Source organism: Talpa occidentalis, unplaced genomic scaffold (genome assembly GCF_014898055.3).
Source record: "Talpa occidentalis isolate TD23 unplaced genomic scaffold, MPIMG_talOcc4v2.1 talOcc4.5, whole genome shotgun sequence".
In the NCBI taxonomy this organism is placed as follows: domain Eukaryota; kingdom Metazoa; phylum Chordata; class Mammalia; order Eulipotyphla; family Talpidae; genus Talpa; species Talpa occidentalis.
The window spans coordinates 34,064,698-34,082,303 of NW_023604861.1; the positions used below are offsets into that span (position 1 = coordinate 34,064,698).

Sequence of the window (17,606 nt, forward strand, 5' to 3'; positions counted from 1 at the left end):
CCATTTTGCTTCCGTTAACTTAGTTCCTCCCCTCCCATGTTTTAAGTTTGTGAAATCCTCTCTCTTAGATGCCTTTAATCACAGTAGTTAAATATCTCATAAGCATCTCAACTTACCCAAAACTGATCTCCTTTCTAGTTTCAGCATGATCTACCACCAAACAAAGATTATTTGGTTCTTGGAGAATGGTATCAAGGTATCAACATGTGTCTGCTTGGCCAAGCTGATACCTTCAAGTTACCCTCAACTTCATTTTAATGCTCACATTTTAAAAATGCCCACATCCATGTTGACCAAGAATTTTTCATTCTTCCATCTTTTTCCTTTTTATATTGGTCACTCATATTCCTCACTTGGACACTGCAATCACATGTTGCCTAGGTTTAAATCCCTAAACATATTCCTTTTTTCCTTGCCTTTCATTTTGTCTCTTCTTGGCGTGATCATTCTAAAGTAAAAATTTTATCTAAGGATAAATGTAGAATTAATTTTAATTTTATCTAAGGATAAATGTAGAATGTAAAAAAAAAAAATTACATTCTAAGGTAAAAAAGTTCCTTTCTAGTTTAAAACAAGTTAGTAACACCATTGAAGATAAAACCCATGCTCCGTTGCTTTGCATTTTCGACCTTTCTTGAGTTGACCTTTAACTGAATCCCCAGTTTTACCTCTCCAAATTCCCCACTAGAACCCTGTTCCTATCGAGTTCTCCTTCTCTTTTCACATCACTTCAGAACTCCTGTTCCTTTACAGTTCTATAAAGTGTAATAGGGTCTTCCCTCCCTCTTCTGCAAGCTCTTACAAACCTAAAGCTCTTCTTTCAGTCTTAGAGATCCAGAAGACCTTTAGTAACTGTAACTGCTACCCCTGCTTTCTGTGTCCCACACCAGGTGCCCTTTGTGGAGATTTCCATAATAATACTTATATTATCTTGGGCCATTTGTTACCTGACTTCCTTTCCTTATCAGAGGAAAGTACCTGTATGTCATGAGTCCTTTTCTCCTCGGTTGTCTTTTCCTGTCAGGAACTTTTAAAAATTATTTGGTATTTATCAATGTATTGTCTGCAATCTCCTAAGTTCAATGTAATAGGGTGATAGCCTAGTAAAATATCTTTTTCCTCCCTCATTCCTTACAACTCCCTCACCCATTCCCAGAGATAATCACTTAATTCATAGTTTTTTTTTTTTTTTTACCTCCACTGTTTTTACCTGTTATTTATCTCTACTATGTTTCTAGATAAATGCATTCATTTTAGGTATTACCAGGTTCCTTACAAAGTGCTTGGGGACTTAGTCCCCTTTTGTTGTCTTGCTACATATACTGACCACTTAAACTCCTTCTCCTTTACCTCTGGTGCCTTTTCATTATAATTGTTAATAATCAGTTGCCAAAAAAGAGTCATTGTTTGTAAAATTGGAACTGTGCAAACTCTACTCATCCAGTTAGTATCCAATGACTGTTCCCTATTGGAAAATGTTATTCCTACTTAAGTACTAACATTTTTTAAAACTGCGCTTAGTATTTGTATATACCTGTCACTGTTTTGTCCAAACTCTCTGACAGATCTGTGCAATAAGCAACAATCAGTTTTGCAAATGGTCCAACACAACAGATTTGCTTTCCATTCTTTGGCCACTGTTCTCTCCTACAACAGTTTTCTGCCATGTGAGAGCTGACTGGCTGCTCTGAATCTGGAACACGGTGTTGCCCTAACTACACTTTCTGCCACTTTGCTATTTTGTCATCTTCTTACTTTTATCCCTTGCTTTGTAAAAGTTCACCTTCCAGTTGCTTTTTAAGAAAGAGTGCATAAGTAGGAAATTTCCATTTTCTTATTGGCAACATCATCATTTTTTCATTAGATATAACTGCTTTTCAGAATTTGAAATTTCTTTTTCTTGTAGAATTTAGTATTGCTATGGAGAAATCCAGTTCTATTTCAGATTCCTTTATATGTGTTCTCTTCTGGAATCTTTTAGGATCTTACTTGTTTTCTCAGTTTTCTGCAATTTCAGTGTTGTTGAACTTTTGGGGAAATGAGAATAAAGGCAAGAAAGTTCCTACCATCTCACTGCCTTATCTTTCTTTGCTACTCTTTACATTGAGGTGGTTCTTAAGATACTGCTCCTCCTGATTCAGTTATATATGTACTTTCCAGAGTGCCCCTATCACCTGGAAGTCAAGGGTCAAGTCTTACCTGATATATATAGGACCTTCTTCAGGGTCTGGTCCATGGTGCTGAATGACTTTTTTTTTTTTTTTTTTTTAAAGTAGGAAATGGCTTCCAAAAATATTAGCCAAATTTTAATTTGAAATTGAGGCTAGAGGTCTCTGTGACTACCTTATACTCACATGTCTGCAAGAAAATTTACTATCTAACATTTGTCACCCACCAAACTGAATTTTTTTTAAGTCCCCATATTTTCTGTTCCTTCAGTCATAGACCCAAGAGACTTTAGACAAATCTGCCTCACACTTTAGCAGATCCATCCTCTGCCTGACCCACATGCTCCTGATTCTACTTTAGTAATATCTCATCTTTACTCACCCTTCTCCACTTCCCTTGATGCTTTGTGATGTTTAGAATACCATTTACAAATTATCCAAGGTGATATGTTACTCAGACCTAGCAAAGCTTTGACTATTATAATTAGTCTATTTAAAAGTTTTCATAGTAGGAGAGAAGCTATAAATATTTTGAATATAAATTGACTTGTTAGTGAAATTGAATTCTAGTCTATAATAAAAAATGGCTAATTTTTTGCTGGTTTGTATTAGGATACTGTAAATATGAATCATTTAAATACTTTATTAAGCCTCACTCTAGTTGTTATCTTTTGCCTTTGTTCCCACCATTCCTTCCCCATACCCTGCCATGACTAGCTTTTGCTGATTTGTATAGTCATAATTCGGTAGAAAGCCTTATATGTCTCATAATTCTAATAGATCCCTCATGTACCAGTCCCCTTTTTCTATTTCTGAGGCCCTAAGTCATATCTCTGTTGCCTAGAAAGGTACACTGTAATCCCTCAGTAAATATGTATGAAATGAAAATTTTAAAATGCATTTTTAACATTTGAAAAGTCTTCATTATGTCTTCATCTTATCCATTAGATGAACAATCTACTTGTGCTTACAATCAGTTTCCCTTAGAAGAGCTGTCATATATGACTATATTCTTTACCAGAGACTTAATCAAATATTCTATAAATGATATATTTAATTTATAATGTATAAAACAATGAATGCTTGAAACATATTAATAAGTAGGTATTTCCTCAGCTTCCTATAGTGCACTGTGGAGTTCATTTATGAATTTATTCCCTAGATTTTTATGACTTAGCAATTTGCCAGGTGCTTTCATTTGTATTATCTCTTTTCACCCTCTCTTTAACCCTAGACAGGTATTATCTCTATTACATGTGTCATAATGATTATGTAAGTAGTCCAGGGTCACACAGGTAGCTGAAAGCTCAGACTGGAATGCATGTCTTTGTCGTTATTTGTGTGGGAAAGGAGAACAAGAATAGCCATCAGCTCTGGAGGACAAGCACTCTTCCAGGTGGGGTCTTGGGGAATCCCAGGAGGTTGCCTTCAGCTGAAGAATACATTGTGGTGTTGAAAGTGATAAGATTAGACAACAAATAACTATGAACCAGAAACACTCTTTGAGAGGGGTGGGGAGGGAGTGGAAAGGAGGAATGGGGTCAAAATCGGGGTTGCAATTGTATGGGAAATATAAAAATTAAAATAAAAATTTAAAAAAAAGTGATAAGATTAGAAAAGCAACTGGGCAGTCTACAGCTACTGCACACGAGATCAATCCCAAGCCAGGTGCAGCAGACCTCTCCTGCCTCGCCCGCTGCTCCCCTCAGCAGTGTATTTCAGTCAATCTGCCTGTTCTGCTCCCCACTCTGTCTCTGGAGAACCCTCTCGCCTCCCACATCTCTGGCCTGTACCCCAGCTCTTGTATGCATAAATAATCTTTTTTTTTAAAAAAGCAGTTGGAATTAATGATAGGGTAAGAGAAAGACTTGGAACTTTATTTTGTGGGAAATGGGAGACACTGAAAATTTAGGACTGGGGGGATTAAGATCATAATTCAGCTTTGGGATTTATTAGTATTATCTGAGATGAATTAGGAATAAACTGGAAACATGACTAGATAACTCATGTGATATTTCATGTGAAAAATAGTTGAGTTTTGAAGCACCCATGTAAAGTTTAGTCAGAAAAGGGAACAGGGATCCATTCATGAGATACTAGAAGTGTTTTTTTTTTTTTTTCTTTCTTTCTTATTATATCTACAAAAGTTCTTTTTATCAGTGGTGAATATTTCAAGAGAAAGTTTTAATTTATTTTTTTTTACTTCTTTATTTTATTATGCATATGTTGTGCAAAAATGGAAAATGATGTGAAAGATACTGGAAGTGTTTTAAACAAGGTTTGGCTGCTAGATGGATGCGAAAAGGGGGGAAAGAAACAAAGCTGTGTTGTGTGTTCTCCCACCACTTCCCCTGTCCCCTCTGCGTCTGTGACTTTTATTCTCCTGCATGTTTTGCACTTCCAAGTGACAAAACACTTCCATGTTTTGCACTTCCAAGTGCACTTCCAAGTGACACAATCAGTGTGATTCATATTGAATATTTTTGTGCAAAGCACTACACATGTTACTTTGGGTTGCCTGTCTTAGGGCATCACTTCAGGAGGCAGTTGATATCAGTGTGTCCTATTTTTGATGTTATCAAATTTGATTACTTAAATAAGTGATAAATGTCAGATTTTCTCCATATCATGTTCCCAACAACCTTATGGTTTGGTTTTTTGTGGTTTTTTTTTTTTTTTTTTGGTTTTTGCAACCATTGATCATTTCTACCCAAATCATTTCTTAACTATGTAAGTAGTAAGTAATTTGGTGAATTTTCTCTTTCCCTATCTTTGATAATAATTGATTGACATTCTGTAAAGAAAAGCTTTCTTTCCTTCTATTTAATGTATCTTTTTTTTTAGTACTAGTTCAGCATTATTTTTTCCAGTGTCTAACAATCCAATCCCATCATTACTTGACACACCCCTAGCTGTTTCTGACCACTTTCTTCTTTTCTGACATATGTTCCTAGTTCATTTTACACTTTCTTGGGCTCAGCCCTAGAATCAGCCATTTTTCTAAGTATTCTGGCTCCTGTTAGTGAGTAATGATATTTAGAAAGCATGCTCTGATGGCTAGTTGTTCATTGTCACTGCATTGCCATTACACATGAACTCTTTGGGGGCACTAAGCTGGGAAAAGTATTTTTTTTAAAACCTTGAATGTCTTTAAATCCAATTCAACACTTCATGCTTCTCCCTCTCTTTCCCTCATTCTATCTTTGTATTTTCTTTCCTAGTAAGACTTGTGCTGCCCCAAACATCTTCTGCTAAATCTTACTGACATAATAGTTTCAGAATCAATAAATCAATAGTACTACCAACAATGAATTTACTAGCAATTCAAATTTTCTTTGCAGTTCTTTTTTTTTTTCCATGAAGTGTACTCCATTACTATGATGCCTGCTTTCTTAAACTTTTGGATTTTTTAAATGTTTCTTTTTACAAATAGCATATATTCACTTCCTTAAATATTTGGCATTGCATGCAGTTCTTTTCAGGAAAAAATATAGTTGAGTTTGAAAACCGTAAATTTTCGAAGATAGCTAGGTAGTTACTAATTAAAGTGTCTGAAATATTTAATGTATTTTAATTAAAATAGCCATTAAGCCACTTTAGATTTAAATTTACATTTAAATTAACAACCCCCAAATACTCTACTTTTTACCCACCTTTATTTTGATTACACCTGTAAGTTTAGTACTTTTCTAAAAATATGAATAGAACCAGATGGAAAAAGGGTTTTACATATTTATATTTATATATCTGTTTATAAACTGTAAATGAGTGTGTTATTTGTACTCTACTGCATTCATTCGTCATCTGTTCACTGTAAAGGGATTGAGTGTCAGAAAAAGAAATTCAAAATCCAGAGGAAAATTGTTTTCTATTACTTGAGACATAACTGTATACTAGCCACACAATTTCATAGAGGATACCTGCAAATAACATCCTTCTGAGGAACAATAAAAAAGTCCTTTGTGTTTTCTTGAATTTGGGTTGGGTCAGTAGTATCTTTTTTATTTTTATTTTTTAAAGATTCATTTATTTATTCATACAAGAGCTGGGGTACAGGCCCGAGGTGCAGGGGGTGAAAGGATTCACGAGAGACAGAGTGACTGAAATACACTGCTGAGGGAGCAGCAAGCGAGACAGGAGGGATCTGCAGGGCTATGTGGATCACCTCTCTGGCTGGCCAGGCATCGAACTCATGCTGCAGAGTTTGCCGATTGCTTCATAGTGCTGTGCTTAACCCCTTACACCACCAGGTATCTTTGAGGCTTTTTTCCCCAGCTTCCTTTGACTAATTTGTACTGACAACTATAAATAACTATGAATATTACAAGGTAATTTGTTATTTGTAGAGAGGATCGGCTCAATAATCACACCCTTCATTAAATATATACATATTGTCAGTTTGAACCAATCACAATGTATGCGTTACTTTAGACTTTTAAGAGCCTCTTTTAGTTTATTTTTCATTATAGAAGACAAACTTTTCATGCATTCTATAGAAGTTTATAGTGATTGGTCTTTGTCACTTAAAGTCAGGGGATTTTTTTTTTCTATTTGAAAAATCAGTTACCAGGAGTGTGTTCACAAAAGCCTGCAAATAAAATTTTGTACAGTAAGTTTAGACATTGGATCTCCATAACAACAAACAAACCCACTTTCCCACACCTGGTCAATTTTAGAATAGAAGCTGATGCTTTGAATAAAACCCTTTCTTCTACAAGGGAAATGTGATTTATGATAACCTGTGACTAGAATCACATTCCATTTAAAGTTATTGTGCTGCGGGATTATAAAGCAGTGCTCTGAAGTGAATCAGTGGAACAGGGTCCCATTTAGTGGACAGTAACACAGGCACTAATGAGACAGATTTCATTAAAACATACTTGATTTATGAGAGGGTTAAAGTCCTATCTTATTTTGAAATCACTAGCTTAGTTTTGGCATCTGATCTCCCAGCACCCCCAACCCCCCCATCACTAGTTTTTCTGTATGCTTTGACATTGCTATGGTAACCCTAAGGGCTGATGGAATTCCCTGCATCTCTTTTCACAGAGGGTGATGAGACAGGAGTGATGGATAGTCTGCTGGAGGCCTTGCAGTCAGGGGCTGCCTTCCGCGACCGAAGGAAAAGGACACCTAAGCCGAAAGGTGAACATTATCCTTGTTTCGTGTTACTTTCTAGGGAACTATCACAAAGAACAACTTTTTTTTTTTTTATTTCTTTTAAAGTCATGTGTCAAGAATGTAGTGCTACAGGCAGCATCTCTTCAGAAGTTTCATAAGTTTGCTTAATCCTTCTGTGCAATGACAAATGTCAGCAAGAGTAGTATTCCAGTTGGCCGATGTCAGTAGCACATTACCAAATCAATGCACTGAACCTAGAAAATCCTGATTAGTGTGACAAGTCTCATCTAAAGAACCATATGTACCTTATCCCAGTGGAGTTTATGGTAACATAATTAAATGGGAAGTAAAAGTCATAACATTATTTCTTCAAGTATTTCAGGGTATTGAAGCATTGCTTTGTTTCCAGAAATACTTAACCTTGGGAAAAAAGTCTAATACAGTTATATTCCTTGAGACGAACAGACTTCTTTATTAAGTTTCTTGTATTTTTTTTTTTTTTGAAACAGATATTCGACAAAGTCTCAGTCCAATGTCTCAGAGGCCTGTTCTCAAAGTTTGTAACCATGGTAATAAACCGTATTCATAAATTGCACATTCTTATCTACTTCTGTCTGTTGATCTGTGATTTTAGTAGGCTGCTGTGAAGTTCTCAAGTTTCCATATAACTAAAATAGGAAATATGTGTGGATGTACATATTTGCAATAAGATTGTGTACTCATATTTTCCATGCCTACATTATTGCCTTGAGGTAATATCTAGGGTTCATTCTTAAGTGAATGTTTATTTTTATTATATGAAGTTACCTTACACACTTCTGTCAGTGATGTCCAGTACATCCTTTCAAATGCATTGTGCTCTCATAATGCTATTTTAAGTAGTGAATTTATTCTAAGATACAATTTGAAATACTGAGTCTGTTACATGTTTTACTCAACCATATTTGCCAGTACAATTTGAAATATTGTGACCAGCTTTTTGTGAAAATCATTACTACAGATGAGTTTCATGTGATCTTATTGTGGAAGGATGTGCTAGAATCACTAAAAAAGGTGAATTAACCTAATGACTGAGGGTTATAGAGATTGACTCCTTTCAGAAATCCCCAACCAAGTGCTGCACCCCCAACCCCACTGAGCCTTCTTCTTCCCTTCATGGTGCCAGTTAGTCTTGATTGGGTTTTATTTACTTTGGTTTCCTTTCTTTTACTGTTATGTGTGTGTGTGTGGTGGGGGATTGGGAGGGGGCTTCTGTTTACCTTGTATAGTCAAAAACAAAACCATCTATTGTGATTGCCATTCAGAGTGTTGTCACCAAAGTTTGTGAGACTTGTAAGTGAAAAAAAATGTTCACATATTTCATTTAAGGTTGCTTTTCAACGTGGATAAGGTAAGTTCTATTGATTAAAGTATTAATATGTGAATAAGTACAGAAACTCGCATCAAATTTCCTGGAAAGCCTGAAAAATCATAAGGTAAGTAATATCTAGACATGAATGTAATACTTTCTTAAATGGCTGTGTAAATTCCTTCTGCTCAAGTTAAAGTATATATAGTAGATGCTTGCTGAATGAGAAGGTAAAAATCTGCATAACTTTAAATAGATCTTGTAATTCTTTTTAGCAGTATGTTTTTGTTACTGTTTTGCCTTATTCTACTCTAACAATAGGAAAGAAGAATTGTAGAAAAGTAGTCCATAGCTTTGGATTTATGATTTAGAGTCGTCGTAGCATATTAAATAATAGCAAAAAGTGTGTAAGATAGACTGTTTCTGGGACTTAGAAATTGTTTTGTAGATGAATAAATGAAAATTCAAAGAAGCTGAATACTTCCTAAGAATGCAGAAGTAGGTGGTGACAAATCTGACTCTAGTTCTGATTCCCACTGCATTTCTCTTGATTACATATGCATACTTTATTTTTTGTTATTAATGAAATATATAAAATAAGCACATCTGCCCATATTGCAAGTCCTTAAGAAACCACAACCAAAACAAAGATCATGGTTTGATTACAATATCATACATATACCCATGTTATGCTTAGCTTAAAATAGTTCAGGTATTCCATAGAGGGAAAGTATTTAAGATAAATTTGTGTGCTGGTCTTGTTGAATCCAGTGTTTCTGTGACTCTAATGTTAGTAAAGTGTCCAGGTTATGAAAGTTAATTTATAATTACTTTAAATTATAATTTCATTCCATTATTCAAAAGCAGATAAGGATTGCATTTCTATCTTTACTAAAGCTTATAGTACTAATTGTACTAAATTATGTACTAAGGTTATTGTGATAGTTAAGCTACTAGGTTATACAGCATGTCAGAGGAGATATATTACTAAGTCCAAATTCAAACTTTTTTCTGTTCATGTTTTCCCTTCACATTCCTAAACAAGAATCATGATTATTTGTAGGAAAAGATATTTGTGTTTCTTTTGTAATCTATTTCTATCCCCCCCCCCCCTTGAACAGTACTAACTCTGGCACTGAACTATATGATTGAAATGTAAAATTGAACCCCTTTTACTTTTTAATTTGCTTTCAGGTACTCTAAACCAAAGTCAAATGTGATATTTTTATTTCATAAAAGTATATTGTAGTTAAGGCTTATAAATGATTTGTGAAATCTCCCATGGTTATTTCAAATTTCTTTACCTCCTGAGTAAAATAATATTAGCTTATAAGCTATTGTTTACTGTTTGGCTTACTAAATGCCGAGTACTATGCTGAATGTTTGATACATGTCATCCTGTATTTACTCTCAGTAATCCTGTCAGTGAATCAATATTTTCATCTCAATTTGAGAGTTGAAAATAGCCAAGGATTCAGTAGATCTGAAATTTGCTTATAGTGCTATGGCCAAATTTCAAACCCAGGTCTGTCTGACTTCCTAGTCCAAGTTCTTAATCTCTCTGCCAAATCTTCTGAATACAGTTGAAATCTTCTCATCCTGGAACTGATGATGATGAGTATGTGTGTATATTTTTTTTCTCTTGTGACATAAGGTTGAACTATTGAAATTCCCTCTCAGAGGTTTTCTTACCTCTGGCGATCTCCTTCTCTTGTTGCTAGATTGAAACTAGCTTAGCACTCATTTCCTTTTCTGAGACTTGAATTATAAAGATATACTAGCTCCTGAATTAGGATCCCTTTTTATTTCCTTTAATATTTTATTTATTAAAATACATCAATTTTAATGAATGTATACTGTACTAGAAAGATCTTGATTATATAATAGTATATTAATGTAGTTAATATATTGATATGTCATGATATAGCAATATATAATAAAATATATACTATTATAGATATTATTTAGAAATACAAAATCTTTAAAGCTAAGAGTTGTTTATTAGCTTTAATTTTAATTTCTCAGTATTATGCCTTTTAAACCAGATCTATGATCCAAAACTCATTTACTTTTACATAGGCAGGCAGGTAGGTAGGTAGGTAGGTAGGTAGGTAGATAGATAGATCAATTTATTTATCAACAGAATGAGATATACACAGACCTTAAGCATTCTAACTATGGGCTTCAAAAGCATAAATATATTATACTGTGAATAACCCAATTCTGCACTGTTCTCCAAACCTCTACCAAAAATACTTTGGTCAGAACCTTTGCCTTTTTCATTTTTTGTTTTGGTTGTTAAGGCTTAGACAGAAATTAAGTATTGGCTATTTTCCTTCCTTTGCTTATTTAGCAAATTTCAGTAAGCATTTGCTAGACACCTGTGATAGATACCCTGTAAGAATTTATATTTATTTGGGAGACAGATGAGTACTAATTTCTATACATTTAGTTAATGACTGGATAGAGATACACACAAAAAATTTTGGTATCCCAAGACATCTGGAAGACAATCCAGATGTAGTGCCTAGACAGATCTGAAGTCCAATTTAAGTTTTGAGAGAGGACTAGAAATGAGACCAAAAACCTTAGGGGAAGCCAAGAAGTAGTAGAAACATGTACACACTTTCTCAGGAGATCCTATCCGAAACCTAATCTGTACTCTACAAAACTATATGCACTATGGTTTTTCCCATTTTTCAGTGCTCCCTGAAAAGTTTCATACTCATCTGCAATACTATTTGTGAGCACCATTAGGGTGCAGGCAAGACCTAAAGAGCAATCTGCCTTATTTACTTCTGTAAACCCAGTCCTTATCTGGATTGGTGCCCAACACATGGATAATAATGTGTCAAATGAACAGACATGTTCCTGTTTAGGTTTAAATGTATATTGAGCAAATCAGTTTTCTGTATGTCACCCAAATAAGTGTGATTTAATATGTTAATTGCAAAAACTCTAGTTGTGAACTACATCTCGTGTCCTTCCTTAAATTTTGTTTGTCATCAGAAGTTTATATTTGACCATCACTGATCTGTGCTTCAAAAGGTCGTTGGATCAAATTTGGAAGATGTGACTCAGTCTTGATTCTATTATTCAGTCTTTAGACATGGAGGTTTACTTATTAATTAGATTTCTTTCCCTTACTTATCAATCAAGCCAGGTTTAATAGCAACAAATAGAAGAAAGCATCTGCTAATGAGTATACTGCATTAGATCTCTTCTTGCTCAACACAGTGCACTCTACCCTCTATAAAAATAGTAAAATGTCCTCTTTTAAGATCATCATATATATTAATACATTTTTATAAAGTTTAGATCATATTTGGAGATTAATGAATCTAATGGCTTGGTTGAAATTTAGGGGTCGATAGGGAAGAAGTATGTTCGGAATCTGATGTTGGACCAATAATTTTTACTGTTGAGGTTTTTTGAGCAGGAAAATGAAGAACCTGAGCAGTGTGAAAAGAGCTGAGTTGACAAACCTTAGGAGACAGGAAAGACTAGAAAGGACTTCATAGCCACCTCCATGCAGACATGAATTCACTGCACTTAATGGGGAAAGAGTCAACAAGATTTGAGGAAAGAAGCCAGACTTGGAGCTCTGGGTTGAGAGGCCCTCACAGACAATTGCAAATGAGTTACCAGAGGAAAATCTTTAAATCCATAGAATGACAAATTGATGACTAAACATTAGGAAGGAGCACAGATAACTAATGGAATAGAGACTTAACATGAGATACATAGGGGAGATCACATAATAGTGGAGCCCACATTATGAAGGTTGGAAAGAAGATTTTCAAAAACTTAGTTTCCCTGGTTTTTTTTTTTTTTTTTTTTTCTTTATATCATGAGTGACTAGTGTTCAGGAAACATTATTTCCTACTCTCTTCAGAGACTTCTCTTCCCCTTATACACTATGAAGACCCTGTAAGATGTTTGTGACAAAGGTTTCACAAATGCAAACTATTTAACCACACCTTGAATGCATCTGCCTGCAATTTGATTGCACCCTCATTAGATGGTTCCCTTTTCATTTAGTAGTACAGTAGGATTTTTTTTTTTTCAGTTAAATGGATATAGAGTAATCAGAAAGGATTCTATAAACTATATGCAATTAAAACCCCTAATGATAAAACTATTTAACTGTGACAAAATAAGATAAAACATAATCAAAATTTTAGGCAAACAAATATTACACATTTTTAGTATACATACATAACCTAAACAAAATCTTGCTATATTATCTTTATACTAAATCAATTCTTAATAGCCTTAATTTGGATTTGATTACCTATTTTTACTCTTCTACTTATATATGGAGCATTGAGAGATTTTTATAGAAATAAGATTGTATTGCCTCCAGGCACAGCTGCTCTGCCACTCTAAGATTTGAAGTTAGAATTAAATGTGAAGCTAGTTAGATATCTTTGAATTAGCATATTTTTTCACAAAATAACTCTGAGGAGACACACAAGACAGGCTTTGTCCTTGATGTGTCAAGACTTCATACATAGCCACCCCTTCCCCCACCCCCATCCCTAGTCTACCCAGCCCCACATCCCCTCTTTCCTTTACCTACCTTTTCCCCAAGCAGCAAGAATTTTTCTTGAGGTGGAGTTAGGACATTTCTAAGGTTTTCATTGGTGTGTGCTGAGCACTGTTCCCTCAAGGCTTCTATGGAAACTGAGGACAACCCCAAAGCAGCCTTTGCCTAGAAAACCTTATCTATCAAGGTGGTAAATCTTGACAACTACCATTTCTTGAAACTCCAGCCTATTTTAAAGTTAAAAACGTATAAGGAAGACTGTAGTAAAATTATATATAATTTAGCTAAACGTCTTTAGCTTATTTTCTTGAGATCATTTTTTGTTCTCCTTCTGGTGAACTTGCGCCTGTGAAATAACCTAAGAAAGGGAACTATTAAAATACTAATTGCTTTAGACACCCTTACACTTGGGCTTTCAAGCAGTATCACAGGCTACCTGTAACTGTCAAAAGGCTTAAATGCTTTTCAAGTGGACTTTTTTAGGCCAAGAATGTAAAACAAGTTGGGTGATTTCACTTTTCTTCAAACATCACTCACTTATATTTAATATGTGGTCAAGCAAAAGGGAGAAGGGACTCAGCGGGACTCCTGCCTAGGCAAGGAAGCCCTGTGGGTGGACAGGAAAGATCTTTCTAATTCATTGTCGGGGCAGAGCAACATTTTGGTTCAGTCATTATCAAGCAGACTCTTCCCACAAACAAGTTAGAACATTCTCAAGTAGTAAGGACCTCATGTAGTTTTAAAAGGACATTTGTGCAAGAAATTACAAACACCTTTTATTTTATGAATATTCACATATATGAGCAAGGCCTAGCAAGACTGGGATTAAATTTAAAGGAGATAAGAGATATTTATTGTATAAGGAAAATGATGTCCTTGACTTTCCTGAAATAAGTTTAATTAATGACTCTTGTTTTGTGTTCTGTAGAAGACTACAGTTATTGTGATCTTTTAAAATTTTTGAACCACTCTAAATTCTTGCTCCCTTATACCACAGGTTCAAAATCTGGCTTTATAAAAAGTCAGTGGATGAACATTGTACTTTCATTTTAGATTTTGTGTTTTTCTCTCTGTGTGTGTGTATGTATGTGTTTTTGTATATATTTATGTATATTTTTATGGTGAAACAATCTGTTGATTTTGTCAACCTTTCCCCAAAGAAGCTAATAATTATTTATTTTATTATTTGATTACTGGTTACAACTTTTTTCTATTTTTACATGTTGTGTTTTGTATATACTTAAAAGGAAACCAATTTACTATAATATTTGACATTTGAGAACTAAACTTTCATTGACTAGTCACAAATGTGGGAAACATGTCAAATAGTTGGAGGATCTACCATTTAGTGAGAAGTAAATTGTTTTGGATAAATAATTACAGTCCAATAAATGATGCTAAAGTGGTGCTTCATTCAGGATCCAGGGAGCGAAAGACTTCATGGGTGCCATGGCTGGTAGAGTTCTGACTTCTGAGGTAAGAAGGTGTGCACAGCTCCTCTGGGCTATGTGGCTTACATGGGGAACACCTGGAACAGATGAACATGAAGGCCATGGTTATCATCGTTCTCTTTGTACTGACCTGGGGTTTCCTTCAGAGGTTTTTGCCCCTTATCAAAGGATTCAACAAGGTGGCAGGGCAAATTACATCCAGACAAGGCTTGTTAGACTGGTGCCATAGGCAGACAGCACTGGGAAGGAAAAGTTCAGGCTGACTCTCCCAAGTGAGCAGGAAAAGGATTTTTAAAAGGGTCCCTTCACTGGGTGTATTGACAGAATTGTCCAATCATGGGTAGTGGTGTTGGGTCAATCTATTCTTGGACATTCTAGGGTGGGCAGCAAGTGCTAAAACAGCTGTTGATTTTCTACACATGCCCCTTTCAAGCCTTGTTGGTGACCCATGCATTTTTCCTTCCAAGATGGCAGAATGCTGGCTACCACCACCCCCCAAAGTTCATGTAGTGGGTCACTTGGTGTCTACTGGAGAGCAGGGATGGGGGGGTAGGCAGGCTTGATTGCTTACCAAGCTATTTTAAACAGGATTTTAATCCACTCCTTTCTACCAGCTTCTGTCCCTGCTCTCCTATACTATCTCAACCTCAGGAAGAAGAGTTTCATACAAAAGTAATAAACTGAAGTCAGAAAGCATTGGTTGGTGAAATTGAGGCTGACCTTTCTAAAAACCTAGCTATAAAAGAAAAAGAAAAATAGCAACAACTAAGATGGTTCATAATTTAATGAGCATTTCATATGATATTGGCTATGCTGTCTTTGTGTTCTGCGAAGATGTTCTGTCTTTGTGTTCTGGAGGGGGTGAATTGCTTTATATTTTGTTTTAGTTTTTGATAGAAATCTCCATTTCCAAATCTCACCTTTTTCATAATTTTTACTTTTTAAGTTTGCTGACCTTTATTCCTATCAAGATGCAAAGAAAATTATCCTATACCCTTCTGGATCCTTCTAGGCTGGCAAATAAACTTCAGACAGGATAATAAGAGAAAAATCCGAAAAGAAGTTTTAGTAATAACATATATACCTCCTATATACATGGGAAAGACCCAGAATGACTGAGTAACTTATCACTTGGCTTCAGAAGCCATCTTATATAGCTTAGCTGGGTCTCCCTGGTGGTGCAGCGGGTTGAACACAGCGCTGTGAAGCTGTCCGCAACCTCTGCAACACAGGTTCTATTCCTGGCTGGCCGGAGAGATTCCTACATGGCACAGCAGACCTCTCCTGTCTCGCCCACTGCTCCCCTCAGCAGTGCTTTTGGTCTGTCTGCCTGTTCTGCTCCCCACTCTGTCTCCAGTGAATCCTCTCACCCTCCTGCGCCTCTGGCTTGTACCCCAGCTATTGTATAAATAAAATTTTTTTTTTAAAAATCTTAAATAGCTTAGCTAAGACTAGGGGAGTGGGGTATGAGGGGTCTGGGGGAAGGGAAGGCACAGCATGCAAAAGGTAAAAGTCAATGTATATTGAGTTCTGCCTTTATCTTGAAAAAGAGTTAAGGCTGTTGGGGCTTCCTGGGACAGGTTTCTACCAAGAAAAGTTAACATGTACTATCAAAAGCAAACCTTGCCCAACCTTCACAGCCCCTCTTGGAAAAGAAGCTTTTGCTGCAAAGATATATTTTGGGGTGGCAGATTTTTGCTCCCCTACATTCTTAAGGAAAGTATGTACCTCCTTTACAGCATTCGTTTTTTTAATACACTTGTTTTTATTCATGTTAATGTAAACTGAAAGTAAATTCTTATATTGTTGAAGTGATCTGGGGTGAGTGAGCCAGTGCCTTGGTCTGAACTCTGCCCCTGATATCTTGAGGAAGGGTGCTGCTGGCAAGGGGGTGAAGCTGAGACCATTTGGGGATTCTCTAATAAGGAGGATGAAAGTGGGCTTACACATTTTTTTTATTTTGTTTTTATATTCCCCATAAAATTGCAATCCCCTTATTTTGACCCCAATCCCTCCTTTCTCCACACCCCCCCCCATAGTGGGCTTACACATTTTTTTATCAGAGCTGTTGCCTAAGGCAGCTGCCCCTGCAGCCAGCCTGGTGATGGCCTTTCATGCCCACCCCTGTGAGGGAGAGTGTATGGAGTCGGGGGCCTCCTTTCTACAGGAGGCCTCTGCTGTTACCTGCCTCCTTCGTGGTGGCAGGACTTGGTAAGACTTTGCCATGAGGTGTTGCAGGCTCCAGCTCCTACTGATCCTTTCCCTCTCACTCTACCCTTTTGAATATTTTCCTTTTTTTTTTTTCTGTACCAAATGCCCTTGTGGCATTTGTGGCAGTGGATAGTGGGACCCAGACCAGCAAGAGAGGCTCTGAGCCAATGAGAGTATTTACACACTTTGTCCTGGTAACAAAATCATTCTATTAAGACTTTAGGGTTTATCTTTTTATATGAGAATAAAATTGTTATTTTTAATTGGAATAGGATTGTATGATAACACTGTAAGTTAGCGGGACACTGGTTAGGGGGCCGAGCCCTGGGCGAGCACAGGAATGGACAGCCTAGACTCTGTAAAAGAACAATGCGCAGAGAGAAGTGGATGCGAAGGGAGGGTTTGAAGGTCTTACCTGGCAACATCTGTTTTCTCTGAGAACCAAGATAGGAGGTCTTCCCTCAAAAGTGACAGTCTCTTGATGGGAAGGAAGGCAAGGTCCGTGGAGAACTGCATATCTGCCCTGGGATTGAAGGTAGCTGCTCAGGGAGATGCAAAGTAATTTTTTGCACCAGTGACCCAGCTGAAAAGGGGAGCTACTACATGTATAATAATAGCAGGTAGCAGTCTGTGTGCCCTTCAGACGAAGGGAGAGTAAGTAACCATGTTGCTTGCCCAGCTCTATGACAAAGAGTATTTGGTTCCCCAATAGCCTAAAGGCTCTAAAAATTAATCTCCAAATGTAACCACAGCAAACA

General features: G+C 36.2%; 1 protein-coding gene across 1 annotated transcript in view; it reads left to right on the forward strand.

The window, feature by feature from the left end:
• Window positions 1–17,606, forward strand: part of DIAPH3 (diaphanous related formin 3) — a 454,058-nt gene that overhangs the window by 334,833 nt on the left and 101,619 nt on the right. The window contains 2 exon segments of the mRNA XM_054701595.1: window positions 7,218–7,313; window positions 7,799–7,858. Coding sequence (XP_054557570.1) covers window positions 7,218–7,313; window positions 7,799–7,858 — 156 coding nt within the window.